Raw genomic sequence first — 27768 nt, forward strand, 5'->3', positions numbered from 1 at the left:
TCAATGTCTTTTCTTTTACAATTAGTAATAATTATAAAAAAATTATTATGTAAAGTAAACGTTACAAAAACATAAGTCTCTTGAGAAATGAATAGACGTCATGGAAATATCATTGAAAACAAGATATTGCAGAGTAGGACAACATTCATAATAATTCCTGTCATATAATATAATATGGATGTTCTATATCAGGAATTACCCTGGGATTCAAATAATGAGATCATGCAGAATTCTAATTATCGCCATCACCGATATACATTCTAATATGTGTTTTTTTATTATTTCTGACGTTTTCACTATCATCAACATTGCCGGACATTATTTATTATTCACTAGATTACCATTAATATTTTATGTATGATATTTTTTACTCTTTATTTATTTCCTTATTTGCTTTTTTATATCTAATGATAATTCGATTTTTTATTGCATGCACATTAATATTATAAATTATTAGTTATATCTCAATTAGTTCAATATATTCATAATTGTTTGCAATAATGCAAAGTATTCGATAATTATTGCGGATAACATATAATATTTTCTTTCCAAGTCGATATTTTCTTAATAAATCTGTGATAAGACATGCGTGTGTTCGTGAAAATATAACCATTTATAATCTGTCATTTTACCTAATTATCAAAATTAGGATAGCTATAAAAACAATATTTTTAATAATATTTATATTTCAATTTTAGCAATTAAATAATTTTATTAGACTTGAATTTATTTCAAATTTATTAGAAATTTTTTGTTTTCAAAATTTAATTTACAAGAAAAATCTATTCTTTTCAACCGCTTATAGCTTTAAAATATATCGATATCAGTTTCATACAAATTTGATTAAAATTTGATAAAATAATAAGATGTACTTACTTCTCAGTAACCTTGACATATTTTGTATTACACTGCTAATAAATATACAAGAAGAGTAAAAAATAATTACATTAGAAAAATTGCAACTACTTCAATATCCTTTCTGCAAGTAGAATCAACTATATAATCGCAAAGTATTTACACTCACGTGTTACGTCAATCTTTAAGAGGAAAAGACATTGACTTTTGACAGATACTACTGAGATTCATAAAAGCGATCGTATATCCGGAAATCTCTAAGAAATAAAAAAAAGTATACGACATCGATTGAAAGAAACTAGTAGGAATGATTGATGACCAAGAGAACGTCGAAAAAGATTTTGGGGAATACCAGTCCACTTCTCGAATTGGCCTCGACGGTCCTCGTCGGTCCTCAGCCGAGGCGCGACGTATTTCGAACGGTATGTGACCTTGGCCGAAGGGTGTCACGCCCGTGGTACGTCGACATCGTCAAGAAGAGATACCTTTCTTCTCCTCCAGACATAGCCACCTGAGAAAAGCGACCTTGACTGAGCGCGGCGCGGGGTTCGCAGACGATCACCTGGTAGGTCCCCGATCGGTGCAGCCCCTCCTCGAGCTCTTACGCGCTTAAACCCCACTTGAGTTAGCCAATACTTAAATCGCGGACTTACCGCGCCGCGGACTATTCCCGCAGCATCGGCCGTTGGACCCATAAGCGCACACACGCACGCACACACGAACGAACGTCCGCACTGTACACGCGCGTAAACGCGTCTCGATTCGGTGCGCGACCTCGCCGATCTTCACAAAACTGAGGACCGATCATTGTGCGCCGCGCGACCAGCACCGATCGCGCGTACGCGATCGTAGGAGTATATGTAGCTATCTACACGCACAGGTGTAGTTTTCTTTTCGATCCCGCGAGAAAGAGGAAAAAAAACCGCGTGAGCGATCGGTGCACAGAGTGACGACAGCCTCCCTCCGAGCCTCCGCGACCCTTCGCTCATCGGAAGGGGATCCCCTCGCGATCGGTATCCATCACCAGTGTCCGCCGCATCGGTCGACGACGCGTCTGCCAGGTTCGAGGGAAGTGTGCGAGAGTCGAGCGAACGAGTCTCCGATGATCCGTTTGATGCGTCGTTCGGGTTTGATGCAGCACCAATAAATCACGCCAGGGATCGGTGGCTTCGAAGTAGCCAACAGAGCAGGAGTGGTGAAGTGCGAAGTGCTCGGCCAGTTTCTGATCGACAATCGAATACGGCGGAGCGTAAGCGGAAGGTAAGCGCATTTCGGAAATCTCGGGGAGGAGAGTGGAACACGCGAGCGAGCGAACAGTCTGCGAACGAATTTCCGCCGCGAGAAATCGGGCCGAGTCCTTAAACGGATCGGTGCACGCGTACGCGTGCGAGCTGGCTGAGAAAGAAACTGCACTGCAAAAATTCCTGTGTATCGAGTGTTCTCGAGTGAATCTTTTACATTTCTTTAAGCTATACAGCGTATTAGAAGGTTACACAAGTTGAAGACAATTTGACAGAATAACTACGATACGGGATCTGTCAGTATCGGACTAGGAATATCAAAGACAATTCTGTGCCGGAGAAATATTTTTTTTTCTATTATCTTACGTGTTTTCCTCAAGTAAGTGAAAATATTACATCATTATTAATGCGCATAATACATTTTAACATCCGAGGTCGCACGCAATCTGACTACAAATTAAATAGTATGCTAGTATTATCGTAAGAAAAAAAGAAACAAAAAAACAAAGAGTCTTCCTACAAAGTGTTTTCTGCTCTCTTAAATGACACAGACTAATAGCATGAAAAGATCGTAAAATAGTTTTACATACTATAATATTGATGATGTAATAACGGATCCACAGATGCAATTAAGTCATTTTTATTTTATACGCCAGGCTCATTAATATTCAAAACTCCCCTATTTAGCATTTAAATATTGACAATATCTTCAACTTTGTCTGCAACGACTATTTTCCGCCAAAATATATGTATTATACATTAACATTTTTTTCCGGATACTGATCGATGATTATCGCGTTTTGTTTAATTTCACTTTTAATTAATTTCAAGTTTTAATTCTTCGAAAAATAGAAATAATTATTTTAAAAAATACACAAAAAATTTAACATGCAAGAAAAGTGAAATTAAATAGATTCTATTAACGGATAGAAAATTGTCGCGAAAGTAACCATTGTTTGTTTACTGTCTAAATTGTATCCTGTTCGTAACTCGATAAAGTGGAACAGGTAAATTTTCTTCGGCGTAACTACATCACAATTTAACTGTGTCACATGTATATTCTCACATCATAGTAAGTTCTTTGGAAAAAATGTCACATTCGTCAATTTTGACATTAACCTTCTCTCTCTCTTTCCCATTTCTCTCTCTCTCTCTCTCTCTCTCTCTCTCTCTCTCTCTCTCTCTCTCTTTCTCTCTCTCTCTCTCTCTCTCTCTCTCTTTGCTATAATATTTTAATTATTCTATCAAAAATGGGTCAAATTTAATCGCACCTTGCAAAAGTCATCTTTTTACAAATAATATGCGCAATATTTCAGCAAAAAGAATGTGTTATGATTTTTAACAAACAAATTATATTTAATATAATAAATACTATAATAAATATAAATAAATACACACGTATATAGTAATATAATTTAAAATTTTCATAAAATATGTATATAATAAAATGTATGTTTACATATATATGTACAAAAATATTTAAAAATTTATACTTTTCTTTTATTACTTGTATACTTTTATTTTAAAGAGATGTTACAAGAGTATTGAAAGAGAAAGAGAGAAAACAAATTTCATTAAATAATTGACGGATTTCACAATTTATTAGTACGTTTAATGTTTGAATAATGTAAATATACATATAATCTTGAAAATGCAGACGTACTTGTATTTCATAATTACGATGGAAAATGTGTACGTTTCCATCGTAAGAAACGTCGTAGTTGCCTCAATTCAAAGTGTTTCGCCCTATCGTAAATACTGCATATATGCTGTTTCGGCAGGTGACAGAAAGAAGATCCTTTCTCTCAAACTCTGTAGAAACACTTGTCCCGCAAAGATCTTCTCGCTGGTCTGTGTACACGATCGTGCGTTCGCTTTGCATGGTCAACTACCTGTTATAATGTAACCCCCACGTATGTGCGTCCAGGCACGTGAAATGCGTCACATTACACAACCGTCTCGAAGCATGCCGTAATATTTGGCACAAGGTCGCTGGACCGTTTTCGAGCCAGTTTCTTAATAGCAATACGATTTCGAGTATTCGAGGGAAAAACGAAGTCTGCCCTTTTGAAGCGAAGTCAGATAAAATATTGGCAGATTACGCGCGACGCTAAAAAAGTTCTCGAATTTTTTTAGCAAAACCCTTGGACTTCATTACTGTTTGTAGCATTCGAATCTAATTAGATCCGCAAGATGCACAGCAAAAAAATATATTATTTGAGATCTAATCATTTAATTGGAATGTAATAACTGGTTACATTTCTGCTAAATGCAAATAAACAATAATATTATTCTAGTAAAAGGAGAAGTCATTATTATGTATTATATGTGTTTATGTATATATGTATATTATGTATTATTATGTATTATACATAATATCGACTTAACTATTAACAACTGTCTTTCATGAAGTGAGCAAACAAGATCAGAATAAAAAAAGATAGATAAGCTAATTATCTGACATTCTTTATTTTCTAATACGCAATTAAATAACTTATGACCATGATAATAATCATTTTCCGCTTTTCTTTCTTTGATTGTGAATCATAAAATATCTTTACTACATCTAGGAAAGATAAAGATATTTTTTTCTCATTTTAAACTTTGGATTGCCTTGTATTAATATAATAGAATTTTATTATAAACGTCAACAACAGTATGTATTATTTGTACGGACATTGATGAATTTTTATATATTTTTTTCCAGTCAAAGTGATTATTTAAAGCGAAAAATAATCTTTCAATCTCCAATAACTCGTAAAATGTAAATATACGATTTATTTATAAAAAACATCGTAAATGTCAATTTGTTTAAAAATACGCATGTGCTATTAAAGAAAATCTTTTTTTCTTTTTTATGAAAACTTATCAGAACACAGCTTTTATAGCTGAATTATATATCTAATAATACGTAATTTGCTAACAAATTCATTATTTCTTTACAGATAATTTTGAGTCAAATATATCATAAAATATTTTTTATATAAAATATTATGACAAAATATTATATTTTGTTCGGCCGATCAATGCTTAAACAAAAAGATCGTGCGTAAACGTAGTTTATTGAGATATCGAACATAAAAAAAATGTCATGTATCGTTACAATAATTATCCGGTATATTATACGAATTAAAGTATACAAATATAAAATTCGATAACAAGTTGATAATACGGTACATAATATTATGAACAAACAATGTTATATAAATCTTCCAATAACTTTGAATATGATCAATATTTGAAATTTATTTGAATTCATATTCGATGTATGTATTATATGCATAATTTTTATGTCGATTGCGAAATTTTTCAATTACCAAGTTTTTAAAATTTAATTTCAATGTCAAATAAATCAAGAAAAAGATTTAAGCTATTTTAAGCTATTTTATTTTAGCGCTCTTCAAGTTCATTAGCTTTAATAGTATCCTTGAGATTTTTATTACCTCATTAAATTTTAGATAAATAAAAATGATAAAATAATTATCTGATTAAGTACAATATAAATGCTTCATTAGTCTCTGCCGAGATGAATGATCATCACGATGCAAAAAGTGTTGAAGTGAAGAAAGAAATAAATCTCGTATTTACACTACAGATTAACGTACGATTCCATATGACACAATACATCTCTTTGCAAAGCTCTAAAGATATTTTACGCTAGTCAAGGCTAAGATCTCTCCAACAAAGATTGCAGAATTTCGAAAGAGCGTTAACGTATCGTTGCTTTTATCCAAATCGAGGACATTGAAACACTTGAGAATTGCAGGCAATTACTTTCGAGTTGTTAACGATAACGATGCTTTCATTTCTCCTTCAATAATCTTTTAATTTACGCACTTAACGTTTGACAACATCAATCTATATTAATCTAATCTAGTCTGAATACGACATCCTAAACTTAAAATTTTAATGAATTATAATAATATTATGTTGAGAAAAATGTATAGATTTTCCCTCTCAAAATACAATTATTGAGAAAAAGACTTTGTTTCCCGATCAGCTACAAAAATTTGTTTTCTTTATAAGCTTTTTATAACAAGCAGTACAAAATTAGCGAGAGTTCTACCTGAAATTTTAATGTAGAAACAGTATTAATCGAAAAAACGTGCTTTCACGTCAGTCAAGTACGATTTTTACGTTTCATTGACTGGGAACGAAGTTGAAATAAAACGTTAGACTGACAAATTGGAAACTGCGACATGCCTCATAATTAACTCCCTTACAAGTGCCCCTAAAAGATCAGCTGATAAAGATGCAGGAAAGAATTACAAGAACGATGTATGAAAAGCTAGAAAGTTACACTCAAAGTTACAATCGTTATATTCATTGTACCTCATCTGGTAGTCAAATAGAATCGTCACATTAAGCAATAAATTTCAATTATAAATTTCGAAAAAGAACGCAAACACTGTAAATTGTTGCAAAATATATATACATATGCATATTATTATCAAAATTTATTTTCTTTGTAAAAAAAAAAAAAAAAAGAAATCTTCAATCGACTATTCAGATTTTCTTATGTTTCTATAAAAGAGGAATGTTGAAACTCGAGAAAACGATCTGAAGGATAAATAATTTAGAGAGGAGAATGTCAGTAATTTTTTATTGGTTTAAATCTCGGCGACAACCTATTGACTATAAAGTTGTTAACATAGGCACTTTACTACCCTCTCGCTCTATTTCTCCTTAAAAAGTATTATAAAATCTTCAAAAATGGATCAATTAATCTAGGATGAAAATAAAAAAATATTGCGGCATCACATTTATATTTCATCATTAATCTTGGACTTTGCCACAATCTTGTATAATCTCGTGTTAATTTGATCGAACCCGTCAGATATTTGAAATTAAATGTATTACAATTTTATATTTCGTACATTTTAGATATATTTCTGAATACTATATCATCATTTCATTCATAATGTGATCATAAATCTGCGCTTTTACTTAGACGTTTCTAAATAAATGACGTCGTTACTCTCGTAAAGCGGTGAAAACCGTTCCTAAAAGTCGATAGATTTCGATCGCGCAAGAACAGGCTAGTAGCACGGAGAAATTAGTGAATAATACCCGTTTTTTTTTCATATACAAGAAAAGAATTACACGATGACGTATAACGAACAAATCGACAGAGAACCCGTTCTGCGATATAGGACGTTCGTTTCTGACTGCGGGCACAATAACGAAGGAAGAGCAACCGTTAAAGAAACATCGATAATGAATCGCAGTGAGCATGTTATTAAAGAGATATTAAATCGAACAAGAATGAACAAAGGAGAAGATATAAAGATCAAAATAAACATCATATGCTCTATAATAATTGTATACAAAATATTGCGCTCTATTTCTCTCTTTCGCAATAATTAATTAATTCTACAAGTGTAATAAACGACTCTATGACACTATAATAATCTTCTTTAATTTTTAGAAGAGAAAGATAATTAATATTTAATTAGTCATATTCAACTGATTCGAAGTATATAAAAATATAATAACTTTATAAATAATTTTATTGACACAATATTCGATGACATTTGTTTGTCAAAAGAGAGAGCGTGTAAAAATAACATTAAAAGATAAGACAACAGAGAGATGATAAAACCGGCTCACAAAACACTCGGCGGAAGATAGAATTGTTCTTTTGTCGCAGTTACGTTTAATACTAGTTCTGACGTTTTATTTATTAGTTACGGATGTGCTTTCTTGACACGATTGTAATCCGGTCAATAAGCCGTATCAAGACCAGGCAATTTCTTAATTTCCTGCTTGCAATTGAATTAATCGCATTCTTCTTGCATAAGCCAACAATGCCATTAAGTAAATTCTAATTAATCGATTTCAATTAACTATTATTAAAAATATTACTAAACAATTATTAGACACAAGAAACAGAAAGCTGACGTAGCAAAGTGGATTTTAATCGGCTAAGAAAACGAGACGAGAAAGAGAAGCGCAATGCAAATTTTTCATAAGATTAGATATTCAACATTCACATACATATGCATAATAAATATTACTAAAACATAATAAGCTCTTCTAACTTTCTTTGCAGAGCTTAAGTTACATGAATTAAAAATATATATCAATTTTTACGGAATGACATGACAAAATAAGATTAGATGAATGTTCTCTTTAGTCGAAATGTCAAAAATACCTCGACAACGGCAAGCAAAGGTGATACACGAGCGTTAAAATGTTGATCGGCAAAAAATTAGTAGCAAAAAATAAGGAGAGACGTGCGCGCGCGAAAGGGAAGAGAGTAGTCGCGTCTGAGAAAGTGCGAAGCATAGATCGGGAGAAGAAAAGATCACGGAAGGAGAGAATAAAAGGAAGAATCCACATCTCCCGGCACGGCATCAACGGCAAACATTTATGTTATACAGCCGATGCGGCCAGAGGCCGATCGGCAATTAAACGGTCGAGACGACCCACTTACCCACTAAACTCAAAGAGCCATCCCGCACGGATGTTGCCATCATATTATCGGAATTCTCTCTCGTTGAGAGAGAACTCGACGACACTGGCTATACGGCATTTCTCTCTTTCTCCGTCTCCCTCTGCTTGCCACCTTCTCCTGAGCTCATCTTCTCCGTAGTTTCGCGGTCGCGAGAGACTTTCTCTATGTAACAAGTACCGTTTTACTCTACGGATCACGCTGTCTACGCGGTGTACCAGCAACGAGAGATGAGATGTTCACCGAGATGAAACGATGCAAATCAGGATTCACATATCGGACTCTTCGCGTAAAACACGTGCCACTATTAACCTCGTCGGATTAACGATCCACCGCTCTCCCCGACAAATAAACTTGATGATATTATGACGCTATTGGGTAAAGTTAAGTGAATAATTTGAAGGATTCACAATCCAATGGCACACATACAGATTTCAAGTTTTTATATAAATATAAATACAAAGGCATCGTTCTCTCTCTCTCTCTCTCGCTCTCTCTCAAAATTTTCTAATCGTCCGAAATAAAAAATATCTATTTTCTGATACTATCTACTATTGTTTAATTTATTCTTTCATGATTGGAAACAACAGATTTTTCGCTTATTCAATAAAGTATATAATTAATATAAATTGATATATAAACAAATTATTCAATTTTTTACTCTATAGATAATTTATAGTTTCGTAGAAAAAAACTAAAGATAAACGATAAATAATGAGATAAAATTCAAATATTAAATGTACAATAGTTGCGAATTCTCGTCTGGTGTATAATACAAGCGCAGCAAAGGTGAATGAACAAAATTAAATTAATTAAAAATCTAAAATTTAACGAAAGTGTGTACAATACTTTCACTTAGGCAACATAGAAATATTTGTAGAAACTTATAGTTTGATCGTTAACCCAGATTCTCCTTATAAAGAGTGCAATGGGTTTTTGCGTAATCCTCATCATAAGCAACATTGAGACATCGTCGGCAGAACGTCATCGCATTTAAACAACACGCATTCGGAGACGCGAAATTGAGAGGTTCGGAATGTAAGGAAGATTGCTCGCGAATCCAAGACAACCGATGTCTCTCCGTTTCAGGACAATGCGCGTACGCAATGCACGCACATACATACGTATGTATACATATGCATGCGCGCACGCGTGTGCGCTATGTAAAAAGTGATGGTAAAAACTGGCCGCTGTTGTAGAAAAAGGCGAAGGGCCACGCAACGACATTGAGCAACCTTCAGTCACGTATAGCCGTTACTCCAATTTTCGCAGTCCGCGGAAATGCAATATCAATTACGCAAGTGCAAAAACACTCTCTGCTAGCCTCAAAACACCGTGCTAGCCGCCGCGGCAATGATCGAATCGCGGCTCGTTTATTTTTCTGGTCTGTTTGCCACCTGCTCATCCCCCGTATCCGTTTTATAAACGAGATGTATAAGCGTGTTTCGATAACCATGCACATGGATAAATGCAATAGTATATAGCAATAATATTACGATAAACACAATATATTCTTTGTTCGTATAATTGGACAAGATTGTTCGTATGTGCGGCTTCATTGTCTAAGATCCTTGGCATAATTGCTTCTCCAATCACGTATCATTTGAAATCTCTGACATAATTTAATAATTTAATATTATAATAATTACGAGCGACTATTCCGAGGATTTTCTTTTAAACAAAGAGCTACACATGATAATTAAAAATAAAACAAAAGTTCGGGAAAATATAGTAAAAACAGATTATAAAGATGTCTGAATTTTTTAAACTGTTTTATAGAATTTGGCTTTTTGCAAAATTTTGAATAATAAATCGATAATTTTAGAATATATGTACGGTAAATTTTACGTATATACGAGAAAACGTTCTTTAAAAGATTCTAATGCCTAACATGAAAATGCATATTGCAATTGCATCATGATTATGGAAATCATGAGTAATCAAATTGTGAGGATATTGTCGTTACGATCTTTCTTCTCTTGTGCCGGACGCAATTTTCTCTAAACTATCTTCAAAAAATAATAATACTTAGCTCGCGCGTCCACCGAAAGTGTCCGGGTTACATCACAAATACGGAAATCATAAGCAACCGAGTGTTACAAATTGCGAAGACGTAGTCGCGGCTGTTCTTGCAATTTTATTCCCTTCGATTAGCCGGCGTCACCCAACGTGACAGTGGAAAAAAAAATGCTTCGAAAGTCTCCGAAAGGTGATTACGTGAAATCTTAAATCGGGCGCGGAAGTGAAAATCGACTGCAAAAATGATTTAAGCGATTACGATCTCTTACGAGAACAAACTGTCTCCTGCGTCGCGTTACACAAATCAGTTGTCACACATGAAAATTCGCGCGACTCACGTATAATAATCTGACACAAACTGTCAGATCTACGAAAACGCATTCTAATGACCATATGGTAAAATGATATTAATGTATGGATTACGTGATATAAATTTTTGTCGCGATGAACGGCGAGGAAGTGTCATCCTTGAATTAATGCTGTTCATCGATCAATAACAATTACGACAGTAATAACGGCAAGCTCTAAATCTTGAAACATACGTGACGCGACAAAATGCTGAACATGTGACGCACAATACTGAATTATTGTCCGCAACGTTACTATTCCGCGATTATGCAAAGAACTTATCAAATCAAATGTTCGTAAACATGATTAGACATGCATATATGTATAATAAAAAAAAAGTTATCGGAGAAGTAACCTATGACAAGCCGAAAAAAAATTATGGTTTATTTTTTCTTTAGCTATTGATTTTTTTTTTCTCTTCTCATCTTATTTCGAAGATTACAGATTCACGTATGTACATAATTTGATGCACATTATATTGATTACTATGAAATCCGCTGATACATATTAATCTGTGTTTGGCATTAAAATCATATTGTCCGAGAGCTTCGGTCTCTGTCGAAAAATCATTATAAATCAACATTATATTAATATATATATATATATATATAAATCAAATTCTAATGTCAAGTATGATTCTATATTCAAGCGAACCAAGCAGATATACATGATATTGTTCTGCGTACATCATCCTGGTTCGATATCTAATTGCGATGTTGATTAATAATGATTTTTCGACAGAAACCGAAGCTCTCGGACAATATGATTTTAATATGTTATTATATTAATTAATTATTTTATTTTAATTAAATATTTTATTAAATATATATATTTAATAATTTATATTAATATATATATATATATATATATATAATTTTTTTTTAATAAATTAATTATGTCTACAATTCTAATGAATATTTAATCATTATAGCAATATGACGTTATATTCACAACCTTTTGACATCATTGTATTCACTTATAAAATAAAGACGCAGTAATTTATTCGATCATGTGTAAAACGAGACAAAGAAAAAATACGAGGTGATTTATGAAAAGGACAAAAGAGAGAGAGAGAGAGGAAAGGAGAAAAGACTGGTTGACATCCGTACATAAAGTCATAGCGAAAGCGTACTTTGATGACTTCGCGATAACACGAGGATTCTTAATGACGTCTTCGACAAACTACCCAACCCGTTGCGTTAATGTTTATGTGTGGTAGGACTCGCTTCCATCGATGATTAGAATTACACGTATGTGTAATTACGCGCGTCAACGTGAGCGGAAAGAGTTATTCACGAATCTCGCACGATTGCGAAATTGCATCGTTTGAGAGAATACAATTTAGTCTCATGGCACACAATAAGTGCATATGCATAGAAAGAAAAACACACGTTGATAAAAAAATAAATATTAATTTTTTAATATGTATTAATTACCTGAAATAAATTTTAAAAAATATTAGGATATTAATAATTTAAATTTAAATTAAAACATATATATATTTTAATCCTAATCGTCGATATGTATATATATAAAGAGACTTAAAAATTTATTGATTCTTTCGAATTCATTATACATCTACAATTACATTATAATTTTTTTATTTCTGATAAATCTTAATTTATTCAATTTTATTAATAATTTATAAAATGTCCAATTTTCTTGATCAGAAATAAAAGACTAAACTAGACAACTTGATAAAATTGTAGAATGCCTTGCCAGATTAAAATTGTAAATATCAAGACCTGACTTGAAAAAGAAATTAATCCAACTGGAGCCCGGATCGCGGGCGCAACTAAGCGTAACCCACGCGACTACAAACTATATCCGACAATGAACCGGATCAGACGAAGTATTTATTACAGCCTTGAGATATATGCAAAAGCTTGAAATTCCACGAGATTTTAACAAGGACATTAATCCTTCTATCAAAGTAGTGGCTTGCCGCTCTTCCACATTCTCAACTTGTAAAAAATAACGAGTAACACATACGTTTTAATAGTATTCGAAAATAACACATATTTCTCGCGTTCACATTTGTATTATCCACACATTAAGATATTTGTCTCTCGTCATTTAATCCGGTAAATCAATATTTTGCATCAATATATCATTTATTCTATGTAAAATAAAAATACACAATAACTTTTATAAAGTTTCTGATTATATTCAAAAATTCTGATTTAATAAAGCATGTAAAATTTTTGAATTTTTAAATTTAATTAAATGTAAAGTTTTTAACAATATTGGTTTTTCTTTTTTCTAGAAATGGCGTCGGCGGCAGCAGAATTAGTAGCGGAAAGGGAGCCGGAGCTCAGGCTCGAGATGACGGATTCAAACAGAACCTTCGTAGGTGCTCAGGGCCTGGTTAAAATGGCCCTAGATCAATACACGGAAATTCTCACGACTGTTTCGGATCCACGTGTCAGTGACTGGCCATTGATGGACTCGCCTATACCGACTATCCTCATCGTGCTCCTTTATATATATGGCGTTGTCATATTCGGCCCGCGTATGATGGCCAACAGAAAGCCGTACAAACTTAGAAATGTTCTGGTAGCGTATAACGCATTTCAAGTCGTCTTCTCGCTAGGGATGTTGTACGAGGTAAGAGAATTTTCCAATTTTCTACAACTATTACGTAATCAATGATAAAATTAATTTTATCTTTTTAAAGAAATGAAATAAATTATGATTTTCTTATCAATATAAAATCAACATACACATAGTGTCTGTCCATAAATACCAGAGCAAATATCTCGCAACTGAAGTTACAAGAAAATTTATAATAAGAAAAATTTGCGCGGCTTTTGAGGCTGCTACAAATGCATGTAAAAAATTTTTGTACTCATGGCCTTTTCAAATTATGATGATCATCTTTATTCTTTAAAATGAAATTATGCTAATTTTTTTATAAAGAATTCTTTTACATGAACTTTGTAGAAAACTCAAAGTCGTACAAATTTCTCTTATTAAACTTTTTTGTAACTTCAACTAATTGCAATATATTTGTTCAAACATTTATGAACAGACAATCTGTACAGTGTTGTTTTCAATAATATAATAAATTAAATAAATTCTATAAATGACATGTTTCGTCTAACAAATCTCCAATATTAATAAACCTACTAAAATTTTTAAAAAGTTTTATAGGATTCAAAATTTGTATATTTTACATGTCTTATGAAATGTAGTTGAGAAATCGAAAAAGATACAATTAATACAATGAAAAAGATGAAAAATATTTCAAATATATTTCATCTAAGATTTTTGATATCACTCAACATAGATAAACATTCGATAAGAATAATTTTATTTTATTTTTCTAAACATGAAATGTTTTATATATGTAATAACATATATTAATAAATAAAAGCTAATGGTATTAAACGAAGGAAATTATTTGGTTTTAAGCGATTTAAAAAGTTGGTAAATTTTAAATAAATCTATAAACCAAAATATTAGACAAGAAAAATGTTGAAGAAGATACAATCGTTAGATAAATTAGTACGAAATGATTATTGAGAGACTCATGAAAGTAGATACTTCAACAAAGAGGCACACGAGCTAGAAATCGTATAATTTGCGATCATGTAACCCTTGGGCGGGAAAACGTGCTCGCGAGGAATGCAAAAACAAGGAAGAGAATGAGAGAAAGAAAAGAAGAGAAAGAGAGAGTACATGTATGTGTGTATAAGTGAGTAATTGAAAGAGAGAAAGAGAAAGAGAGAGAGAGCTTGATACGACCTTGTCCAAGTCACCCTTGACTTTCATGTCTTCTTGTAGCCATCATTAGATTCCCGCTATACAAGAAAATACGACGCGCAAAGTTCATGAGCACTTAACGATCCGTCAGGATCTAAGGACTCGATCGGCGATCGAAGCCGGTCAAACAACTTCTGCCTCGTTATATAGGTCACGATGTAAGTGTGCCGTCGTATAGTACAACGTGTATAAGCGAGATCGAAAAGGATTGGATCGCTAGTCGCGGAGATGACGATGAAGAATCGAAACGGACAGCCGCGAACGAACTCGCGAGATTGCTACGGTTAACAAAGTGTGACGGTGAAAGGAGATGATGAATAGTTCGCGTAATCGTCGATAAAGAGAGAAAGAGAGAGATCGAGGAAGAAACTTCGACCTAGAACTTCAATTATATTACGCGAAAAGTCAACGCGATCACGCGACAACCATGTGCGATAATTCCCAAAAGATACGTATTTAATTCAACTTTATTCAGTGTTAATTAAATACATATATACAGTATTCAATCAATCGTATTAGGTACGATAAATAAGTGTCTTATATCACTACCATATATACAGTATTGCTTTATTCATTCAAATAACTGTATCATGTCAAAATCAAAATTCGTTAAAAAATAATGTAATAATAAAATTAAAAAATGAAAACTCAACAATTTGACTTGAAATGAGCCAGTTAGATGACCAGAGACATAAATTTTGCATAATGTTTGCACAAAAGATATTTATAAAACAAATTATGGGGAAGATTCCTATTTCAATCAACTTTTCAATTATTATGAATTAAATTTAGTTATCTTAATTTAATTACTGATTATAACTGTTAAATTGACTTTATTTCATAATTAATAATATTTAATATTGTTTAATATAACAATTTTTAACATAGATAAATTATATGTTTTCTAGATTAACAATCATAGATGTTAGGCGATTAAAACGGCAATAATTGTGCACATTCATATTTTCTGATATATAATAGTAATGTCTCCATAAAAAACTGGTGATTTTTTATTGTAAAAATTAATATTTAAAGTCACAAGTTCACAGAAGCCATTAAGAACAAACAAGTATTTAAAAATTATAAAAAACTCATGATAATCTATTAAATATCTTTAAACAATTCCTTTCTTGATGAAACATGTGCTCATTATAATTTCAAAACAAAGCATCAGTAAATATCCCATTAAAATTTTAAAAATTGCGAATTAATTAATTAATTAATCAAGAAAGGTTTAATTCTCTCATATAAAACTTTTTGATAAAATTTTTTTAATCAATACCGTTTCTAATTCGTACATTTAATTTCAAATTTAGAAAATATAATTATTGGGTGTAAATATAATAATTTCAATATTTTCAGAGGGATTTTTAATAATAATATATATATATAAGCAAGACAAAAACATTTAAAAGAAATATTTTCTTTAAAACTTAAACAAAAGTTTTATTTTGTCATGAGCTATAATTAATTAGATATATAGCAAGTTAATTCTGCTCGTAAATTTTGTGGTAAACTTGCTCGTAATAAAGAATTTACATTTCTAGTAGTAGAGATGCAATCTCCACTTCTTTACAAGTAACCTTGATCTACTGATTACCACATAACAGGCGTAGCAAATATCTTTAGCAACCTTGTTCTGTACAAGGTTACCAAAATACGAAAGCATCCGCTTTGTAATAATCTGATTAGAATATTAATTTCATAATCTGTTCTTCCTTTTTTGCTTGTAGTCAATCATTTTGATCTTCGACATAGCGAACTAATTCATACACTTACATTTTGTAGCTGTCATTTCTATAACATTTTATCATATTTTTAGCGAATGTATTTTATCAAAGAGATTTTTTTTTACTTCTACTTCAAACATAGAGTAAATAGTTCTTATTTTTTAAATATTTTTAATATCGCGATTTTCACGTATCGATAGTGCAAGTTTACATGTATTATTAATTATGTGAATTTTTATTGACGATCTTTAATTTAAAAGTTTAAAATATGTAAGTATACAAAAAAAATATCAGATAAGATTTTTACTCAATAACTAAAATTTTAAAAATATTTTTTGAAATTTGAAAATAGAAAATACTTTTCTATAGAAAATATTTTTTAAATGCAAGCATATATATATATGAATATTGCAATATTAAAAAATATTTACTATTTCCGTATCATTTGTTACATACAATGAATGTGAATACTCGAATGTGACAGCAAATATGCAGAAATATAGTATTTCATATCGACTACAGTCTTGCCATTGCTCAATCAATCTATGTACTCATACGCGTTTCGTTAGTGACGAGACATCCTGTTTTCGACTTTCCATAAAGTGCTAAGCCTCGTTTGCCACTCCTACGTCGTACGATCAAAAATACAACGTAAAATTCTGTATAGAAGGTCAAACAACAACAAGAAACGATTTTTCATGCGCAATGGAATGGATAATGAACGGTTGCAACTACGCGAAAGTTTATTTTGTAGAAACGACTAACCGCAGTAACTGCCGTTTCTGTTAGAGAGTCAATCGGGAAAGCTTTTTATATGCACGAAATCGGATAAAACTTGTCAAGATATTTCTATTCTTTCAGTTATGCGATAATATTTTAATTCATTCAAAACATATAATCTTTTACACGCACACACACACACACACCTTTATATATACATATATATAAAACAGCTATTCTTTTTACATAGTAGCAAGTAAAGTAACACGTGAGTCATCACTGTCAAGTGCCGATTAATAAGGTAAAAAAAAAGCAAAGCTCACACAAACGTTTCAGTATAAAATGTATACAAATAAATTGTATATATTCTTATTTATTATATATCTTTTTATTCTTAAACCATAATATTCGTATTTTTAGAAAGTATTTATATATATATTTTATATACATATATAAAAAATCAAGTAAAAAGCTCCAATACAAATAATACAGGAAGTAATAAAGAGTATTAGGAGCGAATCAACAAATTCAAATAATAATACAAAAGTTAATTGTAGAATTACATATTATAAAATATCTCAAGAACAATTAATGACAGTAAGAATATATATGCATATATACTATTATTTTCTAAATATATAAGACTATTTCAAAAGACTTTTTTTTCGTTAAAAATTTATCATAAATTTCATAACTTTCTGAGGTTTTATTTAAACTGTTTAAAATAACAAATTGTAATAAACTGAATGAGAAATTATCAAAAATTATAAGAAAGAAAAATTTTAAAATCTGTGTATGTCAGAAATAAAAAATAAATTTATTATGCAAATATTAAGTAGATAATATATACAAAAATATGTAAAACGGAACATGTCGGCCTTAAAATGCATAGTTTCTCCTGAAACCAATTTAAGTTTAGCCACTTGTTGTACTAACAATAAAACAAATAATAAAATATATCGTGAAATATTCACAACAAACATTTATAACTAAATCTAAAACTCATCAAATCTAGAACTCACCAAATTAATGAATAATATTAATATCATATTTATTTACGACGCAGTTTACGATTACGTATCTGCCCAAAAAAAAGTATTATATAAAGAAAATTATTACATAATTTCTTATAAAATATTTCTATAATTTTTTATCTAAAATTATAAATTGTATTATTGTTTTTCAAATGTCCTAATTTTGTAAGGCATGTTTAACTTTCGTCATTCTTTGCAGAGAAAGCAGAGTTATCTTTTCTGCGACCTAATATTGGGAAATAAAACAAATGTTTGCTCAAACCGATATACAAAAAATTATATTTCATCAACTTATTGTATTGAAATATTTAAACAGTTCTTGTAAATATCGAAATTAATTAGTTGACACAACATATTATTATCTTTAACTGATTTACGATGCCGCTAAAGAGTCAAAATTATTTTATTAGAGTTAATTGATGTACGTCTAATCAGATGCTTTCTATTTTTTTACAGCACTTGATGTCCGGATGGCTACTTGATTACAGTTACAAGTGTCAACCGGTTGACTATTCACACAATCCATCCGCTCTGAGAATGGCGAACCTCTGTTGGTGGTACTTCATCAGCAAATTTACGGAATTCGCTGACACGGTATGACTTGCTTTCAAATATTCGCATGACGTAGATAATCAGATAATAATAATAATAATTATGCAAAAGACAAATCGAGTCGAGGAATTTTAAAGAGAAATTATTCAAGCTTTAAGAAAAGACAAACTAATAAAATAAACATATAGATATATGTATATATATTATTAATCGAATCAACATATAATTAAGCAGGACTAAATAAAATGTATTATTAAAATATAACATTAAAAATGAAGAAAGAATTATGTTGGTTTCTAATGAATAATAAAGATATCTCACGCAAAATGTTCGTCATAGTAAACATAATTTTCTTCAAAATGGTGTCATCAAAACATTTAAAATAAGAAACAAAATTATCTTTATCGAGAAGCGTATTAGCTTTAGAATATATTTATTAATCAAATATTTTCAATTTCTTAAAACAAGATCCTCTATTATTTATAATAAATCAAAAAAATGAATAAAAATCTTAATGTCGAATAATGAAATTTGTAAAATTGTTTAAAAAATTGATAGTTATATAAGAAGATTGATAGATATAATAAGAAGCTCTCACTCATATAAAAAATCTATTAAATTAAATATATCTAAAATAAAAGAACAAGACTCTAGTTTTTATTTGCACTCTTAAAATTTGATTCGTAAAAAAATTCTTTCTTTCTCTCTCTCTCTCTCTGCATATTTTTGTAATTTACAACACGCGATCTAGTGAACTATCTTGTACTTGCGATAGATACGCGCATGCATACTAAATAGAAAAATAGAAAAAAGACGGAGTACACAGTTAGCCTATTTCACAAAAATCGGATAATCACGTACATACGTTCCTTTTTGCAACGCAATAACCCTTAAGCAATCGTTTCCATTAGCGCGAACGAGTCAGCACCGAATTGCTTGTCGAGCACGCAATCATGCTGGCGGATAAAAAGAGCAGATAAGATTTAATCAGCCGATCGCTGACCGTATTTGTTAGATACCATGACCGAAGGAACCAACAATTGAAGTGGATGTTTACCTACCTACCTACCCTCGCGAGAAAGAGAGAGAGAGAGAGAGAGAGAAAGAGAAAGAGAGAGAGAGAGAGAGAGAGAGAGAGAGAGAGAGAGAGAGAGAGAAAGTGCCTGTTAGGCTTTCAATAGCGCGCATACGAAATCCAACCAAACATAGGAATCATCGCGAAACGGACTTTTTTGTTGCACAATTTTGATAGCAAATGTTGCCACTGTTGCATCTGTCGTATTCGAATGAGGAAAATCTTCGCACTATAATAAACACGGATCTTTTCAAAAAGACATATAAGATATATGTTATAATACTTAATTTGCTGAATTACACAAAAGTAAAGTATCATCCACTTCTCTAAATATACTTTACATTAAATAATTAATAACTTTTTGTTATATATTTTCATGTTGAAAAGCTTATCACTCTTGAAAATATATATATAATTAAGTAAATTTAAAAAAATTAAAATAAATTATTTTACATATATATTTAAAAGTTTAAATAAATTATATAAATAATTCTTAATAAATAAATAATTTTCTTTAATAGAAAGCATTTCAATTTCTTGTGAAAATGTCTAATTTTTTTAAACTTAATCTTATAGTTTTAAAATTAACAATGTATTATCTTCAATCCATTTAATACGAATTAAATATGATGATACAGACACATTCCAATGTAAATCATAGGTCAGCGAATCTAGACCTAAGCTGAGTGACAGGAAATTGCGACCTCAGAAAATATCGTAACATCATTACTCATTGAAATTTCAGATATTCTTCGTGTTGCGTAAGAAGGACAGCCAAGTAACATTCCTACATTTATACCATCACTCTCTCACACCTTTGGAGACGTGGATATGCGTGAAATTTATTGCGGGCGGTCACGGTACTCTGGGCAATCTTATAAACAACGCAGTTCATGTGATCATGTACGCGTATTATATGTTAGCAGCCATGGGACCGGAATATCAAAAGTACCTATGGTGGAAGAAGCACTTGACGACAGTACAATTGGTAAGCAAATCTAATTAAATTACACATATTTTTGTAAATTAATATTTATATTTCAAGAACGGAATTAAAAAATTAAATCAAGTCGAAATACATGCAATATTTTTAAACGACATATTCAGACCGAATCAAAAGACATAAAATCAATAACAAATGGAAAACATTTTTTATCTGTTATTATACAGATAAAAAAACACAATTTAATGCATAAAATTATAGAGAGAAAAAATTGTCCCGAATTATAGAATGAGCTACATATTCGATATAAATAAAACTGAAAAAAAATCCTCAGCTTCTTCAAAGGTCTCATTGTTAGTCACTATTGTTCTGATAAATGGATCAATTTATTGTGCGTTCTCTGGGATAGATTTTTTTCTCCCTCTCAAGCGCAATGCGTGCAGTATATAATTTGTAGTGTATAATTCGATTCAATGCCTGTCGGTCACAAGTAGGCACAAGAATGTTGAGTGAGATTCTGGGCGAGTATAAAATTGTAAAAATACGCACGTGATCCAATGTTTCAAATGCGACCGTATGCGACAGTATTGGGCGATTTTCTCAATGCGTGGATCAAACCCATAAGTGATACCTTCTTCTTGCACAACGCAAATTTCACGATAATAATCCGCGTCGTTGAAAGTGAATGGATAGAAGCACTACTGACCCGTTGCCTTAAAGGTTTAAAAGGTGTGCATCGGTAGCATGCAAAATATGCTAATTGTCTTTTAAGATATGTAACGTGTTTACTTTCCTCCTACGAGTCGACTTTTCGATGCAATATCTGTCTTTCTTCCACTAATAAAATATCAACGGTTTTTTAGATAAAAATCAATACATGTTAATTACGAAACAATATAAAACAAATAAATTTATATTTTAATAAAAAATTAACGCCTTTTTTTTAAACAGAAAAAGTAAGAGAGAAAAATAGGAAATTTTAATATAACTGTCTAAAATTGCCCTCACTTCGCACTAAAAGTCTACGATATAAAGTATCTATGATAGAACGTACTTTTCATTACCCGGTTTTTTGCGTGCCACGTTACTGGTTGCGGTTTAGGATCCAAAACTGGTCTCGCAACAGTTCGGCGTTTCTCGTTACAATAATCGTGGCGATTTTAAATCAATCGTACATTTTAATGCAAAAATTGTAATGAATACTACATCGAATTTGCATTTACAGTATACGAGAAGCCTGTAAAAAGATATATTTTTTGCGTGAGATTAAAATAAATTATGCGAAGATATAGCGTATTCTTATATTAATTTATTCCTAATATATTCTTAATTCATGAATGTTATTTATTTTTAAGCAAAAAATATTAAATTTAGATTGTAAATGCATAGAAGCAAAGTAAGAGTATTAAAATTCTTAAAATCATCAATTTTTATTTACATTCGTTAAATCAAGTTAAATCCTACTAAAATTTTTTTACTATATCAATTATACCGCTTAAAACATTTAACAAGTATAACTTCTCAAATTTCTCTCTTTCTTCTCTATATTTAGAGATATTTCCTTTTAGAAGATTTTTTTCAATTTTCAAGTTATGTATATACGAATATATAATATCATTCACAACGAAACTCGCTAATTCTCATCGATATCTCTTTGAATCGAGAAAAATATGCAAGATCGATTGCTGGAAAAGGGAAATTTTTGACAAAGTATAGGCACGCGCGCGGTCACCTCCCCCTCTCACTGGATATATAATAACGTTGCTCAAACGAACTCGCGATCGCTCGCGGATTCTGGGCCATCGGCCCAGCATACATTCATGCTCGTTAGAGATCAGTCGGTCCCGGTCTCTACCTAGGCAAAATTTCATACGCCGTGTGTGCGCACGAAAGGTAAGGGTGAGGGAAAGTGAAAAGTACAACGCGCGCGCGTTGGGCAATTCGACTTGACTAGACCTCGCTTTAAAGCCGGCCACCGGACCCGGCCGACCACGCTGGCGGTGGCGCAACAATTTGGCATTCCGATATGCCGTACTGTGGCACACACTGTCTTGTACCACCACCATCACCCCACCCCGGCGACACCATCATCATCATCACCGTCGCGGCTATCGCTGTAGTAACGCCGTTCTCGTTGTCGTTGCCGTTGCCGTTGCCGTCGTCGTCGTCGTCACCGCTGTAACCGGCATCGCGAACCGGCCGCATACCTACGAAGCCTCACCTAAATACTCATTTATCCCGGTTTATCTCGCAAGACCATCGATCCACCACATGCGAGGTACAGGTGTACTCGCTTCTGTGTTCGCGCTATACCTCCGAGAAGTTCCATCTTGCGAGAGAACGCGTGGATAGATAAGGATATAGTCAGCATTTAGAAAAAAAAGAAGTTTCGATGGCGAAACTACTTTAAATAGAACAGTACATAAGTTGCATGGTTATTTGATCCTTTAACAAACCGCAATTGCTAAATCGATTATTGCGACACAGAGAACTTGAAAAAATATATAATTTTTCAAATAAACACAATAATTACAAATATTCGGTGATAATAAGAGATTAAAAAAATATAACCGAAACTTATACATACGCATCGGTTTGTTATTTAATAAAATAATGAGCAATTTCGTTTGCAATATTTTGAAATCAATTTCATAAAGGATTCGAAGTACATTTATGCACCAACAGAAAATATTATATATTTTCACAACTATCTTGCTAAATCTAATAGCAAGATATCTGACATTTAAGTAAATAAAAATGAAAGAAAAGGTTTTAGCAAGGTGGTATCCATCTGGGACACGTACGATGCGATATATCAATTGTAAATGTTAATTTATATATTGCACGATATATTGGTACTTACACAAATTATAGAGAAAATGATATAATAAGTTACTTCAACATCGGTTGAAATCAGTCAAACAAATTTTGCACATATATTCTTAATTAAATATTAGAGTACTACAATAAAGAAATCTTTTCTCTCGATTTAATAAATCTAATAACGAGGCGTTTGACATTTAAATACGAGTAGAAGTTAAAAAGTTTTAGAGAATTATTCACAGTTTAAGAAATTCTAATCACGCGATTCGTAAAATACCAATCGCAAATGGCACAATATAAAAATTATTTCCTCGGCTTATTTATAATTCTGACGATATCCTTGGTATTTAATTTCAATAGCTTTAAAATATTTGGAATATAATTCCTTAGAAATAACGTTCGCTCGTGAAATACAATCATTCGCTCTCGCAACTGTCTTGTTTCGTATATACTTTGAGCACACACACACACGTAGGAGGGACAGATTAGAATAGATTGGTACCGAAAGTATATCTCAATAATAAAGCATGGCAGGTTTTTATCAAATGAACGCTCGGTGAATTTAGCTGTCGGTGCGCGAAAACTCGGCCACACACATACATGTACCTGTACCTGTACTTTCTATAAGTCGGTTAACGGTGTCTGACATTTATATGTGACGTCCTATTGAATGGACTTTTTTATCGTACCGGTTAAAAAAATAATTTGCAAAAAATATCAGTTACAAAGTAAACTGTATTCAAAAGGTTCAAAAGTCTCTCTTGTCCGTACTACTGATGTTGTTTCATTCACGGATCGGCCTCTCGATCGTTAAAAGAACGAATGTGGTAGGGAATAGATTTATGGGTATATTGCTACATAATGTATATTGGCGCATTTTCTTCGAATTGCTTGATGAAGTGACTCGTGTTACAAAGTTGAACGAACCAATGCGCAACACGACTGTGCAAGAGAGAGAATCGAGAAAAAGATCTTTGTATAAGAGATATAACATACGACGTATAAAATGTGACGAAATCAAGAGTACTAAACCGAGAATATACGCACAAGAATGAGGCGTATAAAAAAAAAAGAAGATATAAAATTAAATTAATTATTTTGCAAATTATATAGATTTTATACGTTCGAAACTTAAATTCCCACTCTTCTAGATTTGCTATTATTAGCTATTAATATTTTTTTTCTTCTTACTCACCATACTTGTTCATGATTTCCAGTGTCCGATTAATTCTGCATTAACTTTCAGGTGCAGTTCTTCGTGGTATTCGTGCACAGCGCGCAGGCCCTCATTTTCGACTGCGGTTATCCGAAACTGGTGGCGGGTCTTCTTCTACTTCACTCGTCGATCTTCATCGTGCTCTTCTCTGACTTTTATAGGACTGCTTATCGTAGAGGAAAGTCTACGAAAGAACTTAAGGCTGAATAGAATACATGAAGGACAAATGGAAGAAAAAAATATTCATTCGTTCCCATTTTGAACGAAAATACGCACATATATACACACATGCCACAAATTCGTTCGAATGTTCAAATGCTCCTTTCCACACCGGTAAATCAACTTCGAAAGCCTATTTCTGTGCTCGTTAATATACCGACGGATAAATATATATATATATATATATATATATATATATATATATATATATATAAATATATTCAGAATATGCAGTTGCAAAAAGAAAATTTTAAAGATCAATGCAATGGGGAAAATATCACAATTTTTAATGTATTCTAAAAGTGATAAAATTATCAAGGATAAAAAGATGTGACGAGACAAGTAAAGAGTGCATTGCCAACACTTTAATATTTATAAAATTTTCCCTTGTATATAAAATAATTATATATATAAAAGTAAAATTTACAAAGTTGCAAGTAACGAAAACATTTAATAATGGCAAGAGAAACTGATAAATGAAGACGACGAGTCAGTTGGCCAATAGGTTAATGCTCATATCAAACTCTCGTATCCGTTCGGAAAAACGATATATGTACAATGAGAAATCTGGGATGATACAGGAAAGAGTGTACATTAGAAATCTCTTTTATTTGTTAATACGACTGTTTCGGTCGCGTTTGCACAGACATAAACCGTATTGGCTTCCGACACAACTTTCCGGTAAAAGGATCGAGGTCAAATGTTTCACTGGTTGCGGAGCAGTAGATATTACTTCCGTAAGGAAGAGGATTTCTTATTCGTTACACCTCTCGTGTCCCCTCCGCAGGACATCTCAGGTCTCGCGCACACTTTGGACCGATACTTCCCAAGTATCGGTTTCAAAAATAATGTCTTTATCATCCTTCAATCGGTCTCTAATATCTATTTTTTTTTTATTGTTCAAGAGTTTAAAAACGTTCAATATGTTGCATAATAGTTAAAATGAATCTACACAAAATAAAATTTGTAAAAAAAGTTTTAAAGTTTAAAGTTAAAAATTAACAAAACTTGAAGAGAGTAACATTGAAAATGAACTGAAATAATATACAAACAATAATAAAATGGACATGTGTAAAATTATGTGAAATTACAGCTATAATTCAAGGATACGCTTTGCCATGTTAGAATTATCTATCTTGAAAATGATATTCAGTACGATCGTATCTCAGAAGCTCGGAATTATCGTGTACCGAGCATACCGATCGGTCCTCAGTGTGTGTCATAACTCTTATCATTTTATAAAAATTATGGTCCATCGATTCCGTGTAAGTAGAACTGTAAATATAAAAATAGTATTCGCACGCGTGGAAACTTGTTGTCCTCAGTTAAATGATCGATATCGATGGATCCATTTAAGCGTTTGTGGTATTATCGCGAGCGCTTTTGATTCATGTTCTTTTCTTTAGGAATTTTAATTTTAATTTTGTGTCAAAAAATCTTTTGCAGAACCTGAATCTCTTACATGCCGAATCTTTATGCGCGTTCAATGTGATGCCATTGTATTGCATCGATTTGTTATAATAAGAAAAATTGTTAATCAATTAAATAATTCCGTAGCGTAAAAAGCGTAATACCGATCTATCTATCTAAAATATCATGGGGTATGCGAATATTTAAGCTCAATGTGTCCCTGCTATTAATGTACTTATTAATTATCCAGATATGTATTTATTGATAAAGAATAAAATAAGTATAACATATAATCACATGATTCAGAAAGCAATCAACGTAAAGTATTAAATTAAAAATTTGAAAATGTTTTATATATAATATACACTGTTTGATATAATTTTTATAGATACAAGTAAATTGTAGTCTATTATATACTATACGTGTGTGAATTGAAGAAAGAATTTAATAAGTTAATATTTGTATTAAGTTCAAAATGTGAAATGTGTAATGTAAATTAAGACACGCTGTCACAAGATTTCGTGTCGTACGAGAAAAAGGGCGATCAGAAAATACTGTATACTCGCCGATGCTAAGTAGGCTCTTGAACATACTGCAATGCGGGTTTACAGAATTATGAGAAATTAAAATGGAACAGTTAATATACAAGTGAATTTACGTATCAACAATGCACTTTTAATAAATTCCGTTTGCATAATTTTCGTCCGAAAAATCCACCAGTAATTACTACGAACTTATAAGGAACTTATAGTTTATCGAAATCGTATGTACAATACATAGAGGGAAAATTTAGTTTATTATTGCTCGATTCGTTCTGTCAAACTCACCATTCCATGAGGCACAAAGAAAAAGGTGCAATATAGAGATATATTTATTATTTCATGTAATATAATATATAAAGGAAACCCCGCGCGACCTTACGCTACGTAATATATTTCACCACTGTCATTACTATGCTTCCACGGGATACATAGCGAGACGCGAGATGAATACCGCGATGAAGAGCGATCGGAACCGGCGTGGATACTCACGGCCCGATGCCGTCGGAGAGGACCTGCGGCGCTTTCTCTATTTTATCGATTGCCTCGATAAAGCTGCGCAGGTATAAAGGGCACAGAGAGTGCGCATCCTGCGTGCATTAAGTGATCGCGAACGTCAGCACGTGGCAACCCACACACTCGAGGGGGTTTAACAATTGTAATTAATGAGATAAGTTATTAAGTCTCGAGATACGAGACGCTAATTTTACCTCCAATCTTAGGATTGCCGCTCACTTGCGTACGACGAGCGCCGTCTTGTACATATTGTATTTTTCTTTTTTTTTTTTTTGTAATAATAAAAATAAAATATACTTATAGATCCTA

At 32.0% G+C, this 27768-nt stretch overlaps 2 protein-coding genes across 4 annotated transcripts in view; one reads left to right on the forward strand and one right to left on the reverse strand.

The window, feature by feature from the left end:
• Sit (stuck in traffic) overlaps positions 1–24893 on the reverse strand; it is a 58633-nt gene extending 33740 nt beyond the window's left edge. The window contains exon 1 of one of the 2 annotated variants that reach the window (XM_072902802.1): positions 24755–24893. The gene's annotated coding sequence lies outside the window, so the exon portion shown is untranslated. Of the gene's footprint in view, positions 1–21285; positions 21425–24754 lie in introns of those variants that run through there. The other variant, XM_072902803.1, reaches the window with a different exon arrangement.
• On the forward strand, positions 1510–27768 carry LOC140671478 (very long chain fatty acid elongase AAEL008004). Of its 2 annotated transcripts, none has more exons than XM_072902804.1 (5): positions 1510–2115; positions 13184–13524; positions 18623–18760; positions 20539–20781; positions 24806–27768. In XM_072902804.1, exons 2-5 carry the CDS (start codon positions 13186–13188, stop codon positions 24983–24985), a joined length of 900 nt encoding a protein of 299 aa, XP_072758905.1. In that variant the 5' UTR covers positions 1510–2115; positions 13184–13185; the 3' UTR covers positions 24986–27768. The 2 variants fall into 2 exon arrangements, with proteins under 2 accessions (XP_072758905.1, XP_072758906.1); XM_072902805.1 differs by lacking the exon at positions 1510–2115 and adding an exon at positions 2140–2475.

Source organism: Anoplolepis gracilipes, chromosome 11 (assembly GCF_047496725.1).
Source record: "Anoplolepis gracilipes chromosome 11, ASM4749672v1, whole genome shotgun sequence".
Classification (NCBI taxonomy): Eukaryota; Metazoa; Arthropoda; class Insecta; order Hymenoptera; family Formicidae; genus Anoplolepis; species Anoplolepis gracilipes.

What these genes read in the sequence shown, in the direction of transcription:
- LOC140671478 (XM_072902804.1), top strand. Translation starts at nt 13,186, where the DNA reads ATGGCGTCGGCGGCAGCAGAATTAGTAGCGGAAAGGGAGCCGGAGCTC. An exon ending in CGCTAGGGATGTTGTACGAG is followed by an intron (nt 13,525 to 18,622) that starts GTAAGAGAATTT and finishes ATTTTTTTACAG; the next exon opens with CACTTGATGTCCGGATGGCT. An exon ending in ACTTGACGACAGTACAATTG is followed by an intron (nt 20,782 to 24,805) that starts GTAAGCAAATCT and finishes ATTAACTTTCAG; the next exon opens with GTGCAGTTCTTCGTGGTATT.